At 35.7% G+C, this 26,059-nt stretch overlaps 1 protein-coding gene across 1 annotated transcript in view; it reads left to right on the top strand.

The window, feature by feature from the left end:
* The window catches only part of TUSC3 (tumor suppressor candidate 3), a gene marked incomplete at its 5' end in the record, with an annotated part of 76,089 nt that overhangs the window by 34,884 nt on the left and 15,146 nt on the right, over window positions 1-26,059 (top strand). The window contains one exon of the mRNA XM_032186225.1: window positions 15,378-15,441. Coding sequence (XP_032042116.1) covers window positions 15,378-15,441 — 64 coding nt within the window. The remainder of the gene's footprint in view (window positions 1-15,377; window positions 15,442-26,059) is intronic.

Consider the following 26,059-nt stretch of genomic DNA (forward strand, 5'->3'; position numbering starts at 1 on the left):
AAAAGCATCAAAAGAATAATCTTTTCAATTTATTCAAACTAAATGTGAAGGTGGCATTTTCAAATAAAACATTTCTATGCATAATGCAGCCAGCTGTGGAACTCCATGCTGCAGGTTATTGCAGGCATTTAAAGCTTAAAGTATGCAAAAAGCTATTGAACAAATTTATAGCTATAAAACCTGTTCAGGATGGTAGTTTCAAGGTAGTCTGCCTAAAACAAGTATAGCTTGGGAGGCAGTATCTCAGGGAGAGATTTAAAGGTTCTAGATCACAAACCTCAACATAAACATCAAAATGTAGTGTCGTTAATAGCATCTGTCTTGAAGTATGTGAAGACTGTTAAGAGCAAAGTTAGTTTTGTCTTTGTCCACAGCATTTAATAAGATAGAAGGATAAAAATTGTAAATAATTCAAGTGTGTGTAAGAAATGTGGAAAATACTAGCAGTGTAGTCACAAGAATGAAGATTTTAATTAGTTGGTCATTTAAAAGAAAACTAGGTAGCTTTATTTATTTATTTATTTATTTATTTATTTTATTGTTATGTTGCAAGGATGAAGGGTCTTTTGTATTAGTCATGCTGGAGTTATTTGAATTTCATACTGGAATACCCACATCGTTCACATGGTATACATCTTAATCCATGTCCTTTTGGAGGTAGATTTAAGGAGGAAGGGAAAATGAGATGTGGACTGATAGGGAGCATTATGTAGTGCTGCTCGTGCATGCAGCCAGCTGTTCAGGTTAACTTTTGAGAGGTCACTGAAGAGAGAAACGGAAAAACAGAAAAGGTGATCACATGTATGTAACTCTTAAGATGATTAGACAAAGATATAAAGATATACTTCCTAGCATTGAAAATAACTTATATTTTGGAGTACTTTATCAGGGCAGATGCTACGCTTCCTCTTACTTGGAAGGAGTTTTAGGACAAGTAAAATATGCTTAGATTCAACAGGTAGAAGAGACTTACCTCCTAGTAGCAGAAGTTGAGAAACAGCAGAGATAGTACTTGGTGGATTGTGACTGTTCTCATCTTGATTGTAATCTTTGTTGTGTGATTGTAATCTTTGAGAAGAATGAGCTAATGTACATGATGTACATTAGCTTCTAGCCATCACAGTTCCTTGTTGAGATAGATATTACAGTAAAAAATTAGTGCTTTTCCTGTCTCTTGCCTTTTTGAATAAGCAAGGAGTGTTTCACTCATGAGAAAAAAAAATATATATATATATTCTGATAAGGAGCAGAGAAACAACCTTTAGACCTGAGAAAAATCAAATGCTAAGGATGGGATACCAGACTCTATTTGGAGCATTATTGTCGGCATATCATGAAGTGTCTACCAGATGTTTTCCATGCACTGTTAGTCACAGTTAGTTTTAATTCAGTAAAAAGTTTTCTCTCTAGGTCAGTTTTGGAGGCATTTCTAACCACCAGAAACATGGATGACAATTCACCTGCTGAACTTCTTACTTGAGCTTATTTGTAGAACCCATTTTTTGTTATGGAAAGACTTCGACGTACTTTTTTCTTGTGGCACTCAATTTAGTCTTCTGAAGCTCAATTAAATGTTACATTGAAATAAATGTTAGGTTAAAATTCTTTAATATAGAGTAAATGATTTTACTTTATAGTTTGTTCTATGCAATTATGGGGCTTATTGCATACTATATATCTTTCTAAATATTGATATTCTGAAACTCTATGTCCAATAAACCATTAAGGTAAAATATTGGCTCTCTTGAAATCAATAGCAAAATGCTTATTGACTTATTTTGAATCAGCATTTCATCCAAATTATTTTGTGTACAGAGAAGAAACCTCTGTGCTCTTTTAGAAATAGCATGGGACTGAAACTCTGCTAAGGTCAGAGTCACTGTGAGGTTTTGTAACGAGAGCCTTAGAATTCATTGCTCACTGTGTGTAAACTAAACGGAAGTGTGCAGCAAAAACTTTTTTCTTTTTTTTTTTTTTTTTTTAATAACATACTTTGAGAAATTGCTTGTAATGTTAAAAGAATCACTAATTAGTTTATAGGAACTGAGAGGAATCTTGAAAGTCCAGAGAGGTGAAAGCAGACAAAATTCATTATGAAGCCAACAAGTGCTCCTCCAACACTGGGCACAACCTTTGTGATGAAGTGGTGGGATGCCTGGAGAAACAATCTTCAGATTACATGTTTGTGTTAAGTTAAAGAAAAACTTACCAGTATAGATGAGTTTTGAAAACTGACTCAATGCAGAAAATTCTAGGAATTATTGGCTGGAGTTTTGTTCGTTTTGTTAATTTTAATTCATTTAGAGAAAGCAACAAACACCACATCAGAATTTGCTTGTCTCAGCCAGCAATAAATTAGTGAATTAATTAAATTCAGAGAAATGCAGAAGGTTGAGGGCACTATTCAGCCTGTCAGATCTCGATTCAGGCTCAGCTAGTGAATAAATTTCCCTCTAGGACAAATCTAAATGCAAAGTTTTTGCTTAGTATAAGAGAGTTGCAAACAAAGTATTAATAAAATACTACGTTTTGTAAGTTTTCAATTTTAATTGGTTTTCTTCTATTATCAATGGAAAATTATTCAAATTATCAGTGGAAAAATATTTAAAAATTGTTTTGTATTTATGTACAGTGTACAAATGCAGCCTCCCTCCTATTACTAAAACCTTGCCATGTAAGCCTAATACATGACATCAGTATTTTACCTTTTAATGGGCAAATTAATATTCTCTTCTGAAAGTGATCAATCAAGGGTTTGCTTTTCAACAACTTTGCCCAAACTAATAGCACTTATTTGCAAACCACTAAGGGTTTACTACAGAGTCTAACTTGAAAATCTAACCATCACTATAATTGTAACCTCAAAGATCTGTGTGATTGGGAATTTAGTTTATGCGTGCTTGATGTATTGTTTTGTGCAATCCTGAGTAATTTATCTTCTCTCATATTAGAATTATGCAGTTACAGTAAGACTTGCTGAAAAACTTGCAGCAAAACAAAATTTTAGTGGGGAGCTTCTCAACATTTATCCAGAGTTTACATGCTAGAATTCAACTGAGGTACCAGAGGTCTGAGAAGTTCAATACAATAGGAATGTAAACATGTTAAAGCACTGTAAAATATACCCCTCCTGCTATCAGTCAGCAGTGAGTTCTCAAATTTGTTTGTCTTTAGCTCAAAGTAACAACAACAAAAACAAACAAAAAGCAATATGCATAACTGCCTATTAGAGAAAGTAAACTAGTACTTTTCCCTTTGAAGAAGGGAAAGTCAACAGAATGCAGTAAGAACTTAAAGAAACTGTTGAAAGTATAAGAAACGCTATAAGAAAATTTCAGGACATTAATAATTGTACATATGTTAATCATTTTGCATACCCCCAACTATGGAGTTGGGTTTGTTGATTTTTTTGAAAACCTGTAAAAATCTTGAAATCTGAAAATCTTGAACCTGTAATTTAAGGTAGTTTATTGTTTTTGTTTGTTTGTTTGTTTGTTTGTTTTTTATCGGTTGGTTGTTTTTTTGTTTTGTTTTTCTAACATTGTGAAGTTAGAATCTGGGTGCTAGGCTACATAGATCACATGGATTTTATTTCTTCCATATAGATTCAGAAAATTTCTTGTACTATATCAGTACTGCAAATTTATGGATAATACAAAGAGTTAAGATCTGTACAAATTTGAATTCCAGCATTTTCAATAATTCAGATGTGTGTGCACAATGGTGGTAGTTTGGCTTTTGAAATTTTTATGATGACTATTTTATGTTTTTGATATAGTCAGCTCTGCCTTCGTTCAGTTCTGCAAAGCTGTGATCAGCTAAAGGAAAGTTATTTCTTCTTTCTACCTTATAACAGAGAAAGCAGAATCATTTATCATCATGAGGTACTGGATGTGCTCTACTTTGTATTTCAGTCTACTTTGTTAATGAAATTCATTTTATGGCCTCTGCCTTAAAAGCTTATTTGTCCACAGTGGCCCTTTTTTTTTTTTTTTTTTTTTTTTTTTGTTTCAAATCACTAAATATGAAAATAAAATATAAAATGGGAGTAGTTCTATGAATTCAGACATAATTAAGCTTAGTCACATTAGTCACATTCACAGATACCAGAAGTAACATATTCAAAGCTAATGTTTTCCTTTCTGAGCTGAAAGGAGACTGCAGTTTCACAATTTAATACTTGTAAAATTATTTTAACTTCCTTGCATATCAGTGTCAAAGTCTCACATGAATAAGCAGTTATTACATCTGAGAGAATTTTTCATTTGGCCTTAAATAAATCCCAGGTTTCTTTTTCCCAGTACATGGACATTGTATTCTATTGATTTTCTTCTAGGTATTATTTTTTATGACTCTTTTAGTAAAGCTAACATTTAAAATATTTCTGTATAAACTTGAAAGTAATGATCATTCTGAACTTTTGTTCAGACTTTTGTTTTTTGTAGTTCTTGACAATTCATGGGTTTGTTTTTTTTTGTTGGAGACGGATGAAGGGAAGAACTTGAAATGCAATGTCTTGCAGACAGCAATATTTGATTTATATTCATTGCAGGATGGAATACTTGTTAGGCATTGCACAGTAGATAGGTCTGAGATTTTGTGTCATAACATAAATTTTTTAGCTACAGGCTTTTATGATATATTAAGTTAATGCTTGCAATCCTAAAACAGAACTTCATAAAATACATCATTACAAATTTGATAGTTGCCAAAGTACAAGATGTTTAATGTTAATAACACATCCATTGAAAAAAAAATAATGTTCTCACTCCTGCATTCTAATAATTAGGAAGCATCTGCCAGTGTGTTAAACAACAAATTTAAATATGTGACTCCCATAGCTGCTGTCATAAATCATGGATTCAAAGCACTTGTTATTGTGAAATAAATTCCTGTTTGTACAGTCTCTACTTTCAAATTTTATATTCTAAACATGGAGTTGATTCCTTTGTTCTCAGTTTGTCCTAGTAAAGACTTCATTTGGCTCAGTTTCTATGTCATGTAAGTAGTATTTTTTCAAACATGTTAACTAAACCTAAAATACTATACAAAATATTGCTCTGGACAACACAGAGTAGTTTTTTTTTTTTTTAGTAACTCATCTGTACAACTCTGAAAACTATAGACTTACTCTAGAACAAATTGACTAGAAAACAGTACAGCAAATTTTATTTGGTTCTAACCTCCCTTTTTTTTTTTAATCTCAGAATACTAGTCTGTATTCACTTATTGGGAGAGATTTTGATTTGGTTTAGGTTTAGATTAGCTGTATTGGTCACTTTTAGAATGGAACAGAATAGAATAGAATAGTTTGGTTGGAAGGGACCTTTAAAGATCATCATGTCCAACTGCCTCACCACTTCAGGGTTAACCAAAACTTAAAGCATATTAATGAGGACATTGTCTAAATGTCTTTTGAACACTGACAGCATGGGGGCATCTTTCTCAGGAACCTCTCTAGGGAGCCTGTTCCAGTGTTTGACCATAAAGAAATGTTTTCTGATGTCCAGACTGAACTTCCCCTGGTGCAGCCTTTGGCTGTTCCATGTCCCATCATTGGTTCCCAGGGGTCAGAGTCTGACACCAACATTGCCACTTCCCCTCCTCAGGAAGTTGTAGAGAGTAACAAGGTCAGTCTAGCATTAGGTATTCAACCTAAAGTGGTATGTGGTGAAACTTGGTAAATATTACTGTTAGAATTAAGAGATGAAGCAATCTAATTAGACATCAAATGGAAAATAAAATGGGATTATTAATTGACACATGGAAGAATAACATTTGCAATTGAAAATACTGAGGGACAGTTCATCGTTATGAGTGATTTTTTAAAACTGTTTGGACATACTAACTGAAGAAAGGAAGGATCAAAGGGTATTTAGGAAATAACTTGTAACCAATTATGTTTTTGTCCTCCATACGTGAAAAATTTCTTTGCAAAAATGTATTTGATAGAGAAGAACTCAACCAAAATTTATTTGGAAAAAGAAGTTGGCCATCCCCAGTAACAGTCATTGACCACTACAGTGCTATAGTGAAGTGGATTAAATTCAGTTGTTTCCTGTAGAGCAGCCAACATTTCTTACATTTTCTGATAGTATTTCACTAAGAGTATATCCTCTGTCACTGCAATAAATAACAATGTCATGTAGATGGTGAGACTTCATCATCTTATCTAAGGGCACAATTCTTGTTCCAAGCACTGTAGAATACATCACCTGAAATGAAACTACATGCATGATTTAGGACCCTAGGAGCACAATACTGTGAATATATACTGCACATTTGAATTAATGTATCATTATTATCCTCATATTACATTTAGAGGTCACTAAGTTTGACTTGCAATCATGAGTTTCCTCAGCACAAGAAGAAGGTAGAATTGCTGTGAATTGAAGGTCTGATAGTCAAATGAATGTTTCTGTTGAGTAAATAATGTAACATTAAGGTCAGGTGGGACTGCACTTTCTACCGTGGCCTCAATTTCTGTTCCTATTTGGAGATATGGGCCCCTTTGGGCCCGTAGCCTTTCATGTAAATTCATTATGAATGTTAATTTGGATAGTGATAAAATGTGCAAAGGGAAATAATCTGTTTTCTTATTAAATTCTATGGTTATTTTACCATGATGATGGAAATCTGATTAGTTTTCTGTCTTGGACAGTGTAACATTAGGGTACAAACTCTTATGTACTGCTAACATGAAATCACTGTAACGGCTCTTGTGTCATTTCCAGTCCCTCATTTACTGTTCTTTTATAGCACTCTGTCCTCCCAATATCATTTGTTTTACTCCAGTCTGTACCTGTAAGTTTATTCTCCCTATTTCCTAATTTGAAATATCATAGTTTGCCTTCCATGTGGTAAGCAAGCAGTTCATACTTCAACTAGTAACAGTTGAACTTTCATTAGTATTATTGATTAACACTCACCTTTGTCTCACTGTAATTAAAGCTGTGGGAGTGTCAGCTTTCTTTGAGATTTTTGTCCTCTTTTACATGTTGATTTGAAAGTTACATGTTGATTTGAAATTTTTTAAGCAAAGCATCACAGCAGCAGCATTTCTTTTTCTTAGGCAGCTTGGCTAAGCTGTGTTGTATAAACTTCCCCAAACTACCAGAATGCTAGTTCAGAGATGCTGGAAATTTCAACTTCATCTCAGTTAAAGTCTCTCACGTGGGTACTGTGTGTCATAATGTACATTCAGGGAAAAGACATCTGTTGTATGCCAGTCTTTTAGGTAACTTGGGAATTAAGTGTCATAAGGGTAGCAATGTTTTTTTCCTAATGTGAATTCAATTTTATTTTTTTTTGGTTGGTTGTTATTATTTTTTTTCCTCAAAGAATTGCTGTATCTTTTGTCTTGTTAATATTTAGTAATAAATAAATGTAGGAGAATTATTTCACTAGAATAATTTCTTATTCAGTGGGTTGTATTAAAACATCTATAGCTGAGCAGAAAGTTCACAGTTTCTGTATTTGCAGTATCACCTCTACTACCTAATACCTTTGATAGCACTTTGATGACACCGTAAGTAATACAGTATAGCTATAAAAGCTGTCTAGGTGCAACCAAAGTCTGTAGCATAAGCCAGGATTTGCATACCTTTAAGTTATACCAGCTACCCTTCCCAGCCAGTTAGTCTGCAAAACTAAGCAATATCTCTCCACTTTTGCTCTAGGCTTGGGAACCCAAGTCATATTCTGTGTTCGGTGCCAGATGGACCTCATGGAAGCCAGCCAGCACAGTCTGCTTCATCTAGCCAGTCCTGTGAAAACTGGCTGCTCTCTCTGGGCTGTGTTTTGGGGCAACAGTGAACACAGCAGTGAGTTTAGGCATAGAAGATCTACTTCTCAATCATTTAATTAATATGAGTGAATCAAGGAGTCTGTATAAGATTGTCATGTGTAGCTATAGCATATAATTAAAAAAAAAAATCAACATTAAATTTTTCTTAAATCAGGTAATAATCATCCATAGCTATTAAACTAAATTTAATAGAAGTAGCTTATATGCTATACAGTCATGCTTGTTAAGGGAGAATCTCCACACCTATACCAACTGTTACTCCAAGGGTGCTGAGGCAAGTTTACATACACAGAGTTCTATCTGTGGGGTCCATTGCTGATTTTCTAGATTAACCTACAACTTTTTACAATACAGAGCTTGAGCTTAAGCTGAACAAAATCACTAAAAGTACATAGTCACCACTGTTAGTAATTCTTATGCTTATTTCTAACCATTTTTATGTGCTGGCATGTGTACCTTAACTTTTTTCTTAATCCTTGTCGTGCTGATCTGTAACTGAGCTGGATTGGATTTTGTACAGAGGAGAGAGATTGCTTAGTAACATGAAGTTTTCACGAGAGTAGCATTCTGTTGACTCTAATTTGAGTTGGAGATGTTCATAGAGCTATTAACACTCTGAAGGAGTTTATTTCCTGTGGGTTAGTGCTAAATTATTTTTGTTTTGTTGTTAAACAAAGCGAAGATCATAGCCGGCTTCACAGTTATTGCTATAGTCATATACAATTTTCAGTTTGACAGAAACACAAATTCATTAAAGCTGTATTTAAATTAGTTGTGAGTTTGGATTTATTTTGTGTTTAATACTACATTCAGTTGTAAAGCAGTTAAGCATCACTTGCAAATGTGTCCTTTTATAAATGGATATCTACAGTTAAAGAAATTATCCTGTTAAACATTTGAATATCAACCAAACTTTGGAAATTAACGTGGTTAGGTTAATCAAAGATTTTTGAGTTGGTCAGTAAATGAACTGGAGTCACTACTTCTTGTATTTCTCTAGTTTTTGAGATATTTCTTATATTTCTTCATGTATTTATTTACTTTTTCAGTATTTTTATTAAGATTTTTAATACTATTTGAGATTTTTAATACTACTTCTGGAGCTTTGTTAGAACTAGAATCCTGTTCTTTGTTCTCTCATTTCTTTTTTCTTTTTTTAAAAATTGTATAAATATGTATTTTTATATATACTATATATTTTAAAAAGGAAAAAAAATGGGAGCAGAAACAAAGCCAATAAGTGGGGGAAAAACACTTTCATAAAGCTTAGGATAAGTTGAAGTGTTATAAGGAATGAAATACTTGGATTCTGTTTTTTTGTTTGTTTGTTTCTAATTTGTTTATCAAATTAGAATACATTCTACAGAACTACTGAGATATGTGATGTTTCTTTGTTCTTATTCTGTAAATATAACAAATCTGACAACTGAGCAGAAAATCTACAATTAGTTTATTTTTAGACATTTGTAGAGGCTTTACAAAATTAAGGAAGTAATTAAGAGAGAAGTGAGATGACGTCTGGACTATTTCAATGGTCTGCTTTTTATTGGCTTCCAATACACAGTGTTATATGTGTGTCACATCTTGCAAATTCAGGGCAAGCTATTTCTCAGTTATCCAGAATGATACTTCATGAAGCAGCTTTGCATGGTGTACTATTGCTAAACCCAACTCAGTTAAATCAGCTCCTTCCACCCTAGCTTCCTTCATCCACACACTCATAAACATTATGATGTTTTATTTTAGGAAAGAGCACTGGAGCTCTTGAAATTGTGTTTCAACTTGATGTGATCTACTCCAGAAGGTAATTGTATTGCCTTAAGATTTAATGTGTAACTCATAGAGGCCTTATTTTTGATTACTTTGTTTTATTTACATTGCATTAACAGAAAGGGAGGAAAGAGCACAGATTATGTTTAACTCAAGTATTTTCCTGAACGTGAACAACTATCACTCTTGAAGGGAAATCACAAGCATATGTTGTATTTAGGGAAATTTAAAAATATATTACATTGTTGTTATCCTTGACTATCCTAGTGAGGGATTATATGCATATGCCATCTGCAGTTCAATAACACTAAATATTTAATGAGTTTATGAATAGTAGATAAATATTTAACACTGCTTTGTAGAAATGTGCATGCAGTAAACAACTGTTTGTCACTAACAAATAAAATGGCATGATTTGAGGACATGATTATTTTAGTTAGCAATTCAAATTGCTTCTGTGGAATTAAATTTGAGATAGGACAACATTAAAGGTGGAAAAGGACCAGTTGTTCAATGTGTCAGTCACATTTCAGTTCCACTACAAGTCTTGCTAGAATAGTATTTGCCGTTGTCTTGGTTGTGGCAATTGTGTGGCTATATGGCTCTTCTGTGTAAGTCATGGTTGCATCTGTTCTGACGGACTTCAGCTTTGCAACTTACATGGTCATTCCTCTTGATGCCTCTAAAATGAAAGAGAAATACTGATTTTATTCATGAATTTATTTAAAGCTTTTGCCTAGAGCATTCACAGTCAGACTTCACAGAGCTTCCAAATATTAAACGGATTCAGTGAAAAAAAGCAGAAAAGATAGCAAAACCAGAAATCTTACTTCAGTCCATTAATAGTTTGCAGGCTCAGATAAAATTTCACAAGAATATATGTCTTCCACGTAGGTCATTCAGCAATTTTATGAAGGGAGACAAGTGTGAAAATAAAGACACCTCACATGTGACCAATTCCCTTGTTTTGGTTAACCAAAATAACCAAAATTCAATAATTTTATACAATTAAAAGCTGCTGTGGAACTACAAAAAAGTATTGAGAAAATAAGTTGAGAACTGTTGAAAAGGTGATTTGTCATACATACATACATGTACACATATAGTCACACTTATATATATGTATATTGTTTTTAAATGTGTTCTATTTTATGCAGGTTTGAGCCACAGATGGCCGTGAATTTCAAAATCTGATGAGTCAATAGCCATTGCAGTATACAAAACTATTGTATTGGGGTACATAATGCATAAATATTTCTCTGTACAAATAAAATGTATACCTCTTGAGTGGCCTCACAGTGTCATTATATACCTGTAGGGTAGGACACAAGGACAAGTGCTACACAGTACTCACAGTTCTCTCTTCATGAAAAGCTGTTTGCCGTCATTTTTGCATTAACTACTCATCTTCCATCTTCTGAATTTTTATTTGTATTTGAAAGCACATTGTTTGTGGTAAAAAAACGCAGCAAGTAATTCCTTTCATGCAGTGGTTATCAATACATTCCCCATTAGATATGGCGTAGGGTAGTGACAAACTTCAGTGATTCACATTATAGTGTCAAATGGAAGTTACTTTGTTTTCCCTTTGTCACTGCAACAGTCTTTCATTTTCTCAAAATCTACACTCCCATTCCTTGGACTGTCATGCTGCTGTCGTGCAGATGTACCCTCCTGTTGTTTTGAGAATTTGGAGAATAATGTCATTGGGAAGCAATCTGAGGAGCCTCCTGATCACCCAAAGTTAGATTTATTACTAGGTAACTTTAAAAAATAGCTTACCTAAGCAGATTTGTAATAGAACAAAGAAGTTAAAAGATAAAATGAAAAACTAAATATATATGTGCACACGGGACTAAAAACATCTGTCTTATTTAACATTTCAACTAACTAGCTTTTAATTAGTGCTCTCTGTCTCTCTCTTTTAAGTTAACCTGGCATATCTTGATCTCTCAAATAAAGATGGTATGATGGCTTTTAAGTTATGGTTAAGGTGGCTACTCACTTTGCTTGTAGCCATTCCTGTCCTCTCTCTGGGGAAAGAGCAGTGTGTAACAATAGTCTCTTACTAGATTTTAAAACATAGTATCTCCAAAACTAAATCAAAGTACATCAACTTCCTTGCAAGGGAGGCTATGCCTTTAGCAATTGATATTTTTAAAAATATATAACATCGATCCCTATGAGATATTTAGCCAGAAATTCATATTCATCAGCCAGTTTTCAAAGTTCAGTCTCTGCTTTAGGTCTTCTAGGCAGGTTTCATTTCTAGTTTCATTTTCTTTGTTTTAAGTTAGTTCAATTTTTTTTTATTTGCATTTACAATAAGCTGTATCCAGTCTATGTTTTTATCTATACTGAATATCAGGTGATGGTAATACTCTAGCTTTTGGTACTGCCTCTCATAATATCCTTCTGGACAAAATGACCAGAATACAGTCAGATAAAAGTATAATAAGATGAGTGAACAATTGGCTGATGGGTCAGGCCCAGAGTTTTCTTGTAAATGAGGTTACATCAGGCTGGTGACCTGTCCCTAGTGGGGTTCCCCATGGCTCCATTTTAGGACCAGTCCTCTTCAATTTTTTTATAAATAATTTGGATGAAGGACTTGAAGGTTTTTTGAGCAAGTTTGTGGATGATACCATATTGGGTGGAGCTGTTGCGTGTATATCACAGAATCATCTAGGTTGGAAGAGACCTCCAAGATCACCTAGTCCAACCTCTGACCTAACACTAACAAGTCCTCCACTAAACCACATCACTAAGTTCTAAACCTAAACATCTTTTAAAGACCTCCAGGGATAGTGACTCCACCACTTCCCTGGGCAGCCCGTTCCAATGCCTAACAACCCTTTCAGTAAAGAAGTTCTTCCTAATATCAAATGTAAGCCTCCCCTGGTGCAACTTTAGCCTGTTCCTAGCGTCGCTTTGTCATAGAAGATCAGGTTTGTCAAGCAGGACCTGCCTTTCATAAACCCATGCTGACTGGGCCTGGTTACCTGCTTGTCCTGCAAGTGCCATGTGATGACATTGAAGACAATCTGTTCCATGAGTTTCCCCGACAGTGAAGTCAAACTGACAGGCCTATAGTTTCCTGGGTCTGCCCTCTGGCCCTTCTTGTAGATGGGTGTCACATTTGCTAGCCGCCAATCGACTGGGATCTCCTCTGATAGCCAGGACTGTTGATAAATGATGGAAAGTGGCTTGGCCAGTTCTTCCGACAGTTCTCGGTACCCTTGTGTGGATCCCATCTGGCCCCATCAACTTGAGTATAGCCAAGTGCCGTAGCAGGTCGCCAACCATTTTCTCGTGGATTGTGAGGGCTACAATCTGGTCCCCATCCCCTTGACCAACTTAGGGTACTGGGTATTTGGAGAACAACTGGTCTTGCCGCTAAAGACTGAGGCAAAGAAGGCATTAAGAACCCCAGCCTTTTCCTCATCTCTCATCACTAAGTTTCCCCCCCGCATCCAGTAAAGGATGGCTGTTCTCCTTAGTCCTCCTTTGCGTGTTAATGTATTTATAAAAACATTTTTTCTTGTCTTTGACAGCAGTCACCAGATTGAGCTCCAGATGAGCTTTGGCCTTTCTAATTTTGTCCCTACACATCCTTACAACATCCTTATAGTCCTCCTGGGTGGCCCGCCCTCTTTTCCAAAGATCATAACCCCCTTTATTTCCTAAGCTCTAGCCACAGCTCTCTGTTCAGCCAGGCCAGTCTTCCATGCCGGCTCGTCTGTGAGCACGTGGGGACAGACCACTCCAGAGCTATGTGGAGAAGACCAGTAGTGGTTATGTATAAATACTTATAGGTACTTAATAACAGGATAGTGCTGTTAGACCCTGTTACATTTTTCCATTGAAAGGTGTGCTTTTTATTTCAAATCATCTTGTGTTCAGAAATATAGTACGTATTTTAATCATTATAAGCTTTACTATAACTTGGTGTTATGATAATAAGTAGAAATACATTTTTACAGTTTGTTAGGCACATGTAAATCCAGACACTGCACATGTGTCTATATGTGTGTATAAATACTGCTTTAGCTGCATGAGAAATAATGACAGGGTCATTATTTGCAGCTATGTGGATACAACTGACTCAGAGTATGCTACAGGGAACTTTTTTGTACTACTATTTTTTAATAACCGTTCTGGGGAAAACAGCTCTAATTTAGCCTATATTTTGATAGAACAATTAATTTGATTGGATAAATATGAATATTTGTACTGATGGTGGGGTTGTTTTCTTCTAGTTACAGTTTTATATGCTAATAACAACACAACGTGCTCATTTATAGTACTTTACACAGGACAGCAAAGAAAGGCAATTAAGAATTGGTCTGTTGAGAAGCATGTTAACTTGATCTTTAATTTTTCTTAATGTGAAATATTCTTATATTCTTCCTTTGTTATATCAGTCTATTTTGCCTTAGTGAGATTTAGAAGGGGCCCTGACAAAAAGTCAAAAAATACAGATTGACCTATTATCACAGTCATATTGCAATGAAATAATCTTGTAAGTTATTTTTATCTTGTTAAAAAAAAAAAAGACATTTCATTTGAGAGATTGAATCTTTAGATATATGAAGTTCCTGCATACTTTAGCTTTGAATTAGTGATTTGAGTGAACACAGAATAACTCAATTTTGAAAACAGTAGATAACCATCCACTGAGTAAAAAATGTTTTATAATATCTTACGAACTACACGTTTAAACAGTGCATCAACCAGAATTTAACCAGTATGGATGAAGGCATTCTTTTGTATGCTGAAGCATCAGAGTATTTCAAATGTTTGATTTGGAAAGTTGTTCTGAATCTTGACATGAATTCTATTCAGGCAAAATCATTCAGAATAAAATGAATTAAAGCAAAAGGTAAAATAGACTAACAAAGCCCTGAAACCATGAGGGGTGCAAAATGTTTCCTTTTTCTTTACTTTAATGGGAGTGAGCGTTTTTTGTCTATTTATTTGAGGTGAAAATTGTGTCTGTGCCTCAGAAGAATACATATAAATAATATTTTGAGAATACAGATATATTTAATTTCTATGTAAAAGCATGACAATCTATAGTCAAGATTGTAATTGCTATAGTAGAGGAAGAGAGAGAAATTCCCTCATTTTTTGCATGTTTACATTCCTGTTTTTCCTTTCTTTTTTGCTATCATAGCTAGTTAACAATAAAAACTAACAACTTCTGAATAATATGCTGTATGTTATTAAAAAGTAATGTACAAAATATGTCCATTAACAATAATTATTTAGGGGAAAAAAATTGACTTACTTAGGTTTCCATTTAGTATTGGCATCTGTGATTGTGTTTATTACAATTTCATATAAAAAAAATATTTGCATTAAGTAACTTCACTCAATCTACGAATAAAAAAGATAGACTTTTTAAAGGCAACATTGCAAGGTTCAGTTTTCATTTCTGTCAAAAGTATGCAGAGGCATGGCCTTGATTTTGTCAACCTCCCTTCTCAAAAATCTTATGTCCTGAACAAATAAATGTATGTTCTTTACTCTACTTTAGCAGTGTGAAAGTAAGTACAGCATAATGCTCTCATATATAAAATATTACATTCTCTGTATATGTATGCATAACCCTAAATATTTTATTTTTTAACACTCCTTTTTACCATATATAGATGCATTTGTTGTTCAGCCATAGCTGCTGCTGCCTGTATTTTTCTGCAAAACAGGTTTTGTTTGTGCTCACACACATCCAGTTGTGTGGAATTTTCAATGGAATTCTTTGTTTTAAACAGGATTGCTTTTCATTTTTGTTTTACAGAGTTACATACATGGAAGCAGTCAGGCTCAGTTTGTTGCAGAATCTCATATTATTCTTCTGCTGAGTATCCTTCAAAATTGTGATAAATAGAAAAAAAAAGCTGTGCTATTAAATGAAATTGCTCTGACAGTGAACATCATTGAACTTTTGAGCAGGTATTGTATTTTGGCTTACTATATGATTAAATAAATATTCAATGTTGTTTCTGCTGCCAAGGAAAGCTGGCGTTGCTTTTCGCTTTTTGTTCCTTGTTATCACCTTTGTTACTGTTAATGTCTGGTTACTATTCTTAATGCTTTTCCTTTCAATATTATCATTGCAGTGGCAGAAATGAATTTTCTTCTCTTTTTCATTCTGTTTTGAAAGTTAAAAATGATGTGTCATTTATTTTATTTTTGTTAACAGACAAGAACTTGCTAAATTGAAACTTACTGATCATGTATGAGGATTATTTGCCCTCCAGTAGTCTTCAGCTTTTCTGTTTTTTCTTTTTAACTAATCTAAACAGTTTACTTCTTATTCTCATGATAATAATAACTCAGTCCCATTTGTTCTCACATTGCCTCCTGGTGGAAAGACTCAGCATCCTTCTTCTAATTTTTCATTCTTACTGACACAGGACAAATTAAGTTTTTGTTTGTTTGTTTGTTTTGTTGAATAAGTCTTAAGAACATGTAAGAAGAACTCAAATAGTATCTGATTTGTTTAAACCTTGCTTCTGGTCAGCTTTGTTCAGTGAGTGAAAACTGTAGTCACCATTAACTAATATTAAAGTACAATGTTTCCTTCACAAATATCTTCCTCTAAGGAGAACATGAGGGAAAAAATAATGTTTCCCAAGCTGTGAAGTAGTAGCCAGATCTCAGAGTTTGACAGTTGTAGCCACTCTCTTGCCCTCTTCCTGAGGATATGTAGACTTATTTAGATCCTGCCCCTCCTTTGGCTTCCCCATCTATTTTCATCTTTGGCACTTACTATCCAAAGAGAAGAGTATCATTTTGTCTACTTGCTTCATTCTTTTCATCATTCCTTCATGACATCAATTTTGCTACCTTAAACCTTATTCCACAGATGGCCAAGGCAAATTTAATTTAAAAATTATGAACAGATTTTTCAGATTAAATGTAGCATTCCCTATTGTACTAGAGTAATACATCCATTTCTGTACCCTCCCCACCACCGGTACAGGATAGATACAGACTTCCTTGAGCAAGTCCAGTGAAAGGCCACAAAGATGATTAAGGGTTTGGAGCATCTGTAATTTGAGGAAAGGCTGGGACTGAGGAGGTTCAGGGGAGATGAAAGGAAATGAAGATTAGCCAGGCTTCCCTCTTAGAAGGGGCAGTGGACCCAAATAGAAAAACAACTAGTTTCTTGGTCTGAAGATGAGAAAACACTTTTTACAGTGAGGGTGGTCAAACTCTGGAACAGGTTGCTCAGATGACCAGAGGTGTTGGAGAGTTTCCATCTGTGAAGACATTCAAAACTCAGCTGGACATGGTTCTGGGCAACCTGCTCAAGCACTTTCATCAGGTGTGTTGGAATAGATGATGTCAAGAGGTCACTTCCAACCTCAACTGTCCTGCAATTCTGTGAATTCTCTAGGTTTTATATCATACCCAAATTAATGTTGTGTAAAAATGACATTGTATTCATTCAAGATTTGAAGATGCTTTTTATCATTCATATTTTCTAAATTTGCACTCCATTTCTTGGGAAGGGAGAGCTAAAGATAGATTTACGTGAAAATTACAAAGTCAGAGCTCTCTAGTTATTAATTTAATTGATACATTTTTAAACATAAACAGAGACAGCTATTATATTGTAGATGGAAATGTATTATATAACAGTATGCATATTATTATACGGGTTTTGTGCTTTCTGTAGTTTAACCACAATTTATTTTGTAATGCTTTTTGCTTTTCCCAAACAGATACAATTTAAAAAAATCTGTTATCTAAAACAAATCATTTTGGCTGATTGAAAATGAGATTTATTTTTTTTTTTTACAGCAAAAACTAGTTAAGATTAAAAATAAACAAAACTTTTGTTCATGACATATTTTGTTTGTCTGACTCAGACGTGAAAGTGATATTTTTTGTTGGCAGAGACCATCTTTAAACTGGGAAGTTGGCTAACTGTATTAAAGCAGCTGGCTGAAAGAATACTTTTAGTGAGATTGTTCATTGCCAATTGCGAAAAGAATTCTCTAAGGTTTCATTTCATAGCTCAACACTGTTGAGCTGGGATTTTGGACACAAACATTTCACAAGTGACATGAAGTCTTGACAGATTTTAACAGTTATGCGTGAAGGAATTAGTATTTCTTTATCCTTTCAATGCTGGTAGCAATTACTATCTGCTTCGTTGCTTCTTTATTTTTTGTTTATTCAGGAGATGTTGATAGAAAATATGGGGATTAGTTTAACAATAATAAAAAGGTAAATAAAGAAAGTATGCTAGATCTATAAACAGTCACACTTCACTGTTTAAAGTTTAGAAGATGCACGGAATTTTCATGTTAGACATTGCCATGTACATGCTTCACTTGGTTGCTGCTTTTTACTTCATAGAAGTAAGGACAAGGTCATTGCTTCCTGATAGTGGTTGAAATGCGATGTTGTGTTTCTGTGAATTTTGAATATCTTTGGTGAAAAAATATGAATTTCCATTATATTTCTATACTTGTTTTTAATGATTCTATGCAGTCTGCTAGATAATTTCCATGTGCTGTTATTGCCAAAGCTGTAACTACACAAATAAGAGGATGCTGGGTAAGAAGGACTTGTAAAGATATCAGATATTCTGTTTCAATTATACTATAAAGGCAAATTAAGTTTACATCTTATGTTAGTAACATCTGTACAGCGTTTCTGAGTACATACTAGTTGTACGCCCCAAATTCTTACACAGTTTTAAACAAATAGGTTTAGTCCTAAAATGTGGTAACTACATCTTAGTAATAACACAATTGAAATAGTCACCGTAATAATACAGCACAGAATACTATATCTGTAAAATGAAGACAAATGCAAAAAAACACTTTGATTACTTCTGGAAATGACTTTTGTACTTAATTTCTGTGGCATATTTTCTAACAACCAAAATACTGGTATTGCACTTAGCAGCAGATGAAAGTGTTTTATTTAATGTCTTTCTGATGACATTAAAAACTGATACTAAGCTCCTCAGAACAAGAAGGAGGCATTATTGCATTTCCAAATTCCAGGTTTTGATTCATTCTGAAGGTCTTTAGACATGGCTAATGGGGGCTATCTTTCTGAGGATGGAGTCCACAGTATCTTGCATCTTGGGTGAAGGTTCCTTTTAGAAACTAAAGAAAAAATAGTAATAATTGTATTTTGACATAGGCCTTGCTGAATTTCTGACTGCAGGATAGCAAGTAAAAATTTTAATAGACTTCTTAAAAAACAGTTAACTCTTTATGTATGAGATAGCCCCTTTAATTCTGATATTCCTTTTACTTCATGAAATTAGGGTTTCTAGGTCTTTCAGAATCATCTAATTCCAGACTATGTTGTATGTTGTCAAATGGTCATGGAGTATACAAAACCATCTCTGGTCAAACCCCATTTCTACTTGTTCCTGGAATATTTCAGTCAGAACAGTGTGGCTTCACACTATGGCAGAGATCTTATCTATTAAACAGTAATATATCAAAATCCACACATTTGGCTTGGCATCCCAATGTAATTTTCCCATTAGGAATGCAGTACAAGGTACCTGGTTGCCAATGCTCAAGCTGATCCAGAGCTAATAAACATTGCTGCACGCACACTAATGCCTGTTCAGCCCCTCAGATGGCACTCAGAAACAGGCTGTTATCTCAGGTATGGAGCAAATACATGGAGCTGACATCCAAAACTGCCTGAGCTAATAAATCCTTCTGGGTGAGTACCTGGCAGAACAGTAAAAGAGCATGTTTGGATATGATTTGTGGTGCTTGTTATGTTATACACTTCTGCCACTGTGACTTTCAGGCTGTTACTACTCAGAAACCTTAAGGGATTTATGCTATTCTGACAATACTGATGTTCAGCTTTGTTGTTGTTATTTGGCTTTTCTTTCCCTTGTCTTGGAGAGTTAATTTCAGTAAATAATCATGAAAATCACAGAAATGCTGATTGAAAGGGACCTGTGAAGATCACATACCCCAGACTTCCTTTTAAAGCAGGATTGTCACCAACAATCTTGTCTTCCATATCTCAGTATTGAAAAATGCTGAGGATGAAGATTGAATAATCTCTCTGAGCAAATACAGAAAGGAATTTGTTCCTAGCATCAATTGTGAACCTCCCAGCTGGCAGTTCACGGCTTTGTGTGTAGCAATCTTGTCTGTCATAGTTTGTTGACTTCCATTTGGATTTTTTGCCAACTTTGTAGAATTAGTGGGGTCTTCAGCAATATTTTGTCGAGTCTTGCCAAGACGATCAGTTCTGGTGCAGACGCGTTCTGCAGCAGAGCGGGGGATCAGACAGGCAGGGCCAATTTTTCTGGCACTAAGCCAATTCAAGGGAGCCGCCAGGACCTGACAGCCTTCGCAAGGGAGGTGAACAAAGCGAGAACGAGGTGTAGGTGGAGCCAGCAGCGCCCCCTCCCTGGCTGTTCATAAGCTGCCCCTAGGGAGCGTGAGCGACCAGGAGTGCGGTGACCAGGACGGGCAAACAGGGTGTGGCGCATCAGAAGGGAGAGGCGTGGCAGTTAGTACAGCAGTTCATGCAGGCAGGGTGAGCAGGAAGGGCAGAGCTTTCCCCCCCGCCCATACGAACACCTCCTCTAACAGTGGTCTACTGTACACCAGGCACAGTGTGCACTCCAGGAAGTCTGTACACACCCAGACCGACTGCCCGCTCAAAACTGCGGCATTTCAGGTCTCCAGGTGCAGGGAGTGCCTGTGCCTGTTGCTACCACCTCAGGGGGGCAAAGAGACTGTGTGCGTGAGGTGCGAACAGGTGGATGATCTGGTCCACGTCATGGCAGAACTCAAGGAGGAGGTCGAGAGGTTGAGGGATATCAGGGAGTGTGAGCGGGAGATAGACTTGTGGAGCAACTCCCTGCACGGCCTGAAGGACAGGCACCAGGGTGAGACACCCCAAATGGGGGTGGACCCCCTGCCCTGTTGCTGTCAGGCAGAGGCAGGGGACCTAGGAGTTGAGGAGGAATGGAGACAGGTCCCTGCTGGACATCGCAGGCGATGCCCCACCCTACTGGCACCACCTTCCCAGGTGCCCCTACGCAACAGGTTTGAGGCCCTGGAGCTTGAGAGACCGGTAGCTGAGGAAGAGGTAGAAAGTCTACCCAGGAGGATGCCTAGGGCGAGGAAGTCAACTCTGCATCTCAGGACTGCCTCCACCAGGACAGAAAGAAGGGTGATTGTTGTGGGCAACTCCCTTCTCAGGGGAACAGAGGGACCTATTTGTCAGCCTGATGGCCGCAGACGGGTCCCTATCTCTAAGGGGAAAATGGATCCTGGGCCAGGAGCTAAGATTGGATATTAGGAAGAACTTCTTTACTAAAAGGGTTGTTAGGCATTGGAATGGGCTGCCCAGGGAAGTGGTGGAGTCACCATCCCTGGAGGTCTTTAAAAGACGTTTAGGTTTAGAGCTTAGCGATATGGTTCAGTGAAGGACTTGTTAATGTTAGGTCAGAGGTTGGACTCGATGATCTTGAGGTCTCTTCCAACCTAGACAATTCTGTGATTCTGTGATTTTCATGCAAAAAGGAAAATATTGTCTAGACTGGTTCTACCCCAGTTGTTTGATTTGGAATGAGTTTTGTTTAAGGTCTGGTGAGTTTCAGGAGTAGAATAATGAGATCCACTATGTTTTAGCTTTTTTATTACCTAGCAGAAAACAAAAGGCATGGTTTGCTTTTATTTATTCTGGTTTGCAGATCACCCCTAGAGTAGAGAATGGATTTATGTTGCTTTAAAGAGGAAGAGTAAGAGTAGGTATAAATATAGTTTGAGGTTGCTTTTAATCTTTCATATATACATGCTTGTCTCTCAAATATATTTTTATTTTTCTTTTAAATTGACTAAATTTGGTTTCCTTCTGAGGAGCAAGATAAATGGGTTATCATTTGCAATCGAGGAAGTTTTGTGTAATATGCCAGTATTTATCCCTACATCAGCCTGATGATCACTGCTTCTTCAAGCAACTATGTGTAATTTACACACACAATAATTTGAGAGGTTACCTAGAGTTATATCAATATTGACTTTCCTAAGAAGTAAAAAAGTGATCAATAAGTCATAACAGTCTATACTTGCTGTAGAATAAACATGGCAGATTGTGCAAGCAAAATATTTAAAATAACAGCATAGGGTAGATTTATTTAAACAGAAATAGTTATGTTGTTGTGGTTGTTAAATGGATATGAAAGGAGTAACTTATGTGGAGCTGCCACCATGCTGGACATTACACAGTCTATAATGCAAAGTTTTTGCTTCTGAAGAATGTGAATATCTGAGGAACCTGGGACGGCATAATTTACACAAACGAATAACTTTATTCACATAAGTAATCCTGATAAGACAATGCCTAGATATCTAATTCAAACACATAAAAAGAGGGTATATCTAAACACATTATGATTTAATACTAAGACTTAGCAGCTTCTCAAGATATCATCACAGCTTACACCTTTGTGTGTAAGTGCAATGGTCACTATTAATCAGATCTTTAGAAAGGGAGAGTACAAAAACAAAATATCCAACTATAACCAGCAATTTATGGATTTCTGAGCCAGGCCTGACGTGCAGAATATTTTAGCTCCTAGACACTGATGAATGAATACATTCTTAATTCTTCTTAATCCTTTTTTGAACTAGTTATGGCACAGCATTCTATAGCAATTAATTTTTGTAGTGTTAACTTCATGTAGCATCCTTTAGTTACTCCTTTACATTGTTTGGTTGTTTTTTAGCCTATAGTTTGAACACGGTAAATTTATTGTGTCTTCCTTCCTTCCTTCCTTCCTTCCTTCCTTCCTTCCTTCCTTCCTTCCTTCCTTCCTTCCTTCCTTCCTTCCTTCCTTCTTTCCTTCCTTCCGTCCTTCCTTCCTTCCTTCCTTCCTTCCTTCCTTCCTTCCTTCCTTCCTTCCTTCCTTCCTTCCTTCCTTCCTTCCTTCCTTCCTTTCTTCCTTCCTTCCTTCCTTCCTTCCTTCCTTCCATGTAGAGTTAAGTTTAAAAGTTGCAGTAAATATTTGCATTATCAAAAGAGTTTCAGTTTTCATTAAGCAAATTATTTGATTGCACAGAAGGAGATAAATCTAAAGGCACAATTATAGGAATTAGCAGTTACTTATAACCTGATAATATTCCACATTATTACTGTTAAACTTACTTAACTTTGATGCTGATAAAAACATACGCACCTAAGTGAAAATGGAAATCTCTCCACTTTGTTAATTTGAATTCCCAAGACAGAATTTAATGTGACAGCTGTGTAGGTGGATATAAGATGTTGATTGAAAAGGAAAAAAAAAATCCGATTAGTTATGAAGAAAAAGACAAATCTTTTCTATAACTGTAAAATTACACCTCTTATGAAAGACATTTCCTGTCCTACAGAGTGAATTTAATGAAGTGTATTAAGTGCCTCTTTGGTGTAAGGGAACTTAACTATAGAATAAATTTAAATGAAAGATGCCTTCCTGTGTGTCAATGCAAAATGTAGTCACTGAGTGTAAGAACCTGAAATTTTGAGTCAGTGTCAGTTGAACAATGCTCATTTAGATCTGTGTTCTAAGACACTATCAGTCATGCGTAATGGAATCAAATTATGTCCCAAATTATTGTGTAAAAGAAGGTGCTAATGAAAGCAGTGATACAAGTTTTTTATTTGTTCAATCATAAGGATAAGGAAAATAGGGAAGATCACCACAGTGGAAAAAGATGGAATAGCACAAAATTATAGCATTTTTAAACTTTTTTTTTTTTTTTTTTTAATTAACTGTGGAAATCAATGTCCAGTGCAGCAAAACATGGTGTATATTTTCTATAATCTACTTAATCTGCTTGCATTTAGGCTCTAATACTGTCTATCTGTTAACCTTGTAGGAGCTTCTGGCTCTTTTGGAGTCTACCTGATTCCTCCCAAATGTAACAATGCATAAGGAGATGCTAATTAGAAAAAATAGGAATACTGTCATTGATGTTTCCTTCTATTATCTCATTCTCCCTCTGCTTTCATCTCAAAATAATTCATAATATGATCTCTTGAGAAAGACCCTAAAGTTTGTTAGATGTCAAAGTGATGCACAGGGACTTTAAATTTACAACTCTTTTTTTGTCAGTACAACATACTATTTCATAATTCTATTTCATCAGCTAATTGAATGATAATTTGGCGAGTTACTCTCTGATGGGATGTTTGTCCTGTGTATGAAATTGCTATCCCTGTAGTTTGGTAATTTTCCCATTAACCATTTTCAATATCTGCATCTCTAAAATTTTTCAGTAGGAGTACAAACCCCTCAGAAACAAATTTAGTTGTGGGCTGCTCTGACAGTTGCCTGATTTTCCTCATTTGCCTTTTGTAACTATCTGACTAGTAGTCCACAGACCAGAAGACATTCACTGACCACAGGCTGAAGCCAACAGAATTTTTCAGGATTTCTTTAGCTATCAGTTTAAATCTAATGGGTATTTTAATTGTTAAGAGACACGTTTATTTGACTGAAAGATGCAGAAACATTGTCAGAAGTTAAGTATTTTTGTACCTTTTGTATCCACAGACAGTTTTTAATAAATTGAATAGTCCCTGAGTACATTCATATGAGGATAAACTGTATCTATTACGGTATCATGCAGGTCTTTAAAAGCGAAGGAAAGCACAATACCAGCCTAGAGTCGTATTGGTGGTGACTTAAGATATAGAAAAATAATCTGTGATATTCTTTAAAAAATCTATAGGTGCTTAGAGAGAGCAAGAGAGATGGTATGTGTACATGCTAAAGAATTAGTTGTATACTAGCAAAGAGAAGATGCAACGTACTAAAACAAGTATAGCATTTGTAAGTGCTTAAAAATAATGTAAAGCAGGGAAACTAAAGTACTGCTACATATCTGCCTGTTCTGGTGAACGCTTCTGTGATTCATGTGCCTCTAGGACAGAAAATTTCTAGAGGCAATTTATAAAGCGTAAATAAGGTCAGAAATAATATTTGTTTTGTACAATGGCAACTACACTACAAAAATTTGTAAGATGGACAGGACTAACCCTGAAATTCCATCAGATATACTTTACAGAACTGAAAAGGTCATAAATATTGAAAGTAAAATTAATCTTTCCAAAGTTCATTTTAAATGTGATCCTAAAAGGCAACACTGATATGAATAATTAGAATGCAAATCAGGCTGGAAAACCCTGAATGGAGGGATGAATGCTTGATTAGTGATTTAGTACAAGCCTAAGCAGGTATCTTTATGCTATTTTGTTGCAGCTGAATTAAAAAGCATTCCAGAATCTTTCTCTATTCCTAAAGCTTGTATAAAGTCTTTCCATTTTCTAATAAGTAACAGCATCACTGGAGGGCAGGTTCCATCAGATTATCTGTGGATTAAAGTGATAATCTTGGTGCAGTTCTAATGGATTGAAGCTGACATTAATTGAATGAATAATAAAAAAACTGTTTTCAACATAGGAGATTCTATATTAGTATCAAATTAATTCTCTGCTCTGTAAAATTGATGAAAAGGCACGAGAAAGAAGAATGGTGTATTTTGCTTGGTACTTACATGGTTGAAATGCAGACTTCCAACATCTTTAGAGTTATGAACTGCATGTTTCAATGAGTTGAGGGGAACTTGACTGCCAAGACTAACTTGTAAAAGCTGTATAACTTCTAAACTTCTGGAAAGCTATTTGGTGTGTCTGAGGCCAGAGTGTCTTGAGCTGAGCAAGAAATGGAGCAAAGGGGGCAGGAGACTTGCAAGGATGAATAAGGAACTCCTGACAAAACTCTAACATAAGTTGGAGGTATACAGGAGACAGAAGCAGGGACCACGTGGGGTGAACATGGTGATGTTGTCAGAGTGTGGAAAAATGTGACAAGGAAGGCCAGAAGTCTGAGGAAAGGAAGAAGGTGAATGTTACTCTAGTCTTCAAAATGGGCAAGAAGGGAGCTGCAGGTCAGTCAGCCTCACCTCAATTCCTGGAAAGGGATTCCCTGGAGATATTCAAAAGCTTTCTGGACACAATCCAGATGTAACGTGCCCTAGGGGACCCTGGTTCAGCAGAGAGGTAGGACTAGATGATCTCAGCCATTCTGTGTAATGTTCAGGGTTGTTGCTGTGATGATCAGTACATCTACGTTCAGGCAATTAAAAGTATTGAGGTATGTGTTCTGATTCTGTACAATTAATGAGTAAATTAAGCTCATATTCAAAACATTTTCAAATTATGCTCTGTTTTCTCAGCTGATGATTTAGGATTCATCCCTCTTCGCTGAGATCAGACATACAAAGATTGCTATCTTAAACTTGCCTCCTTCCTCAGCCCTCAAGGCCTGTTGAACCATCCACTGAGATAGTTATGATCTAATTCAGAATTGATGATACATTGAAGAGCCAAAGTGGAATATTAGAATCGTTGTTCATGAACTGAAGCGACAATGTCATGAAAGAAACTGAGAAATGTTTAAATTCGGAACTGTAC

This window comes from Aythya fuligula, chromosome 4 (genome assembly GCF_009819795.1).
Source record: "Aythya fuligula isolate bAytFul2 chromosome 4, bAytFul2.pri, whole genome shotgun sequence".
Lineage (NCBI taxonomy): Eukaryota > Metazoa > Chordata > Aves > Anseriformes > Anatidae > Aythya > Aythya fuligula.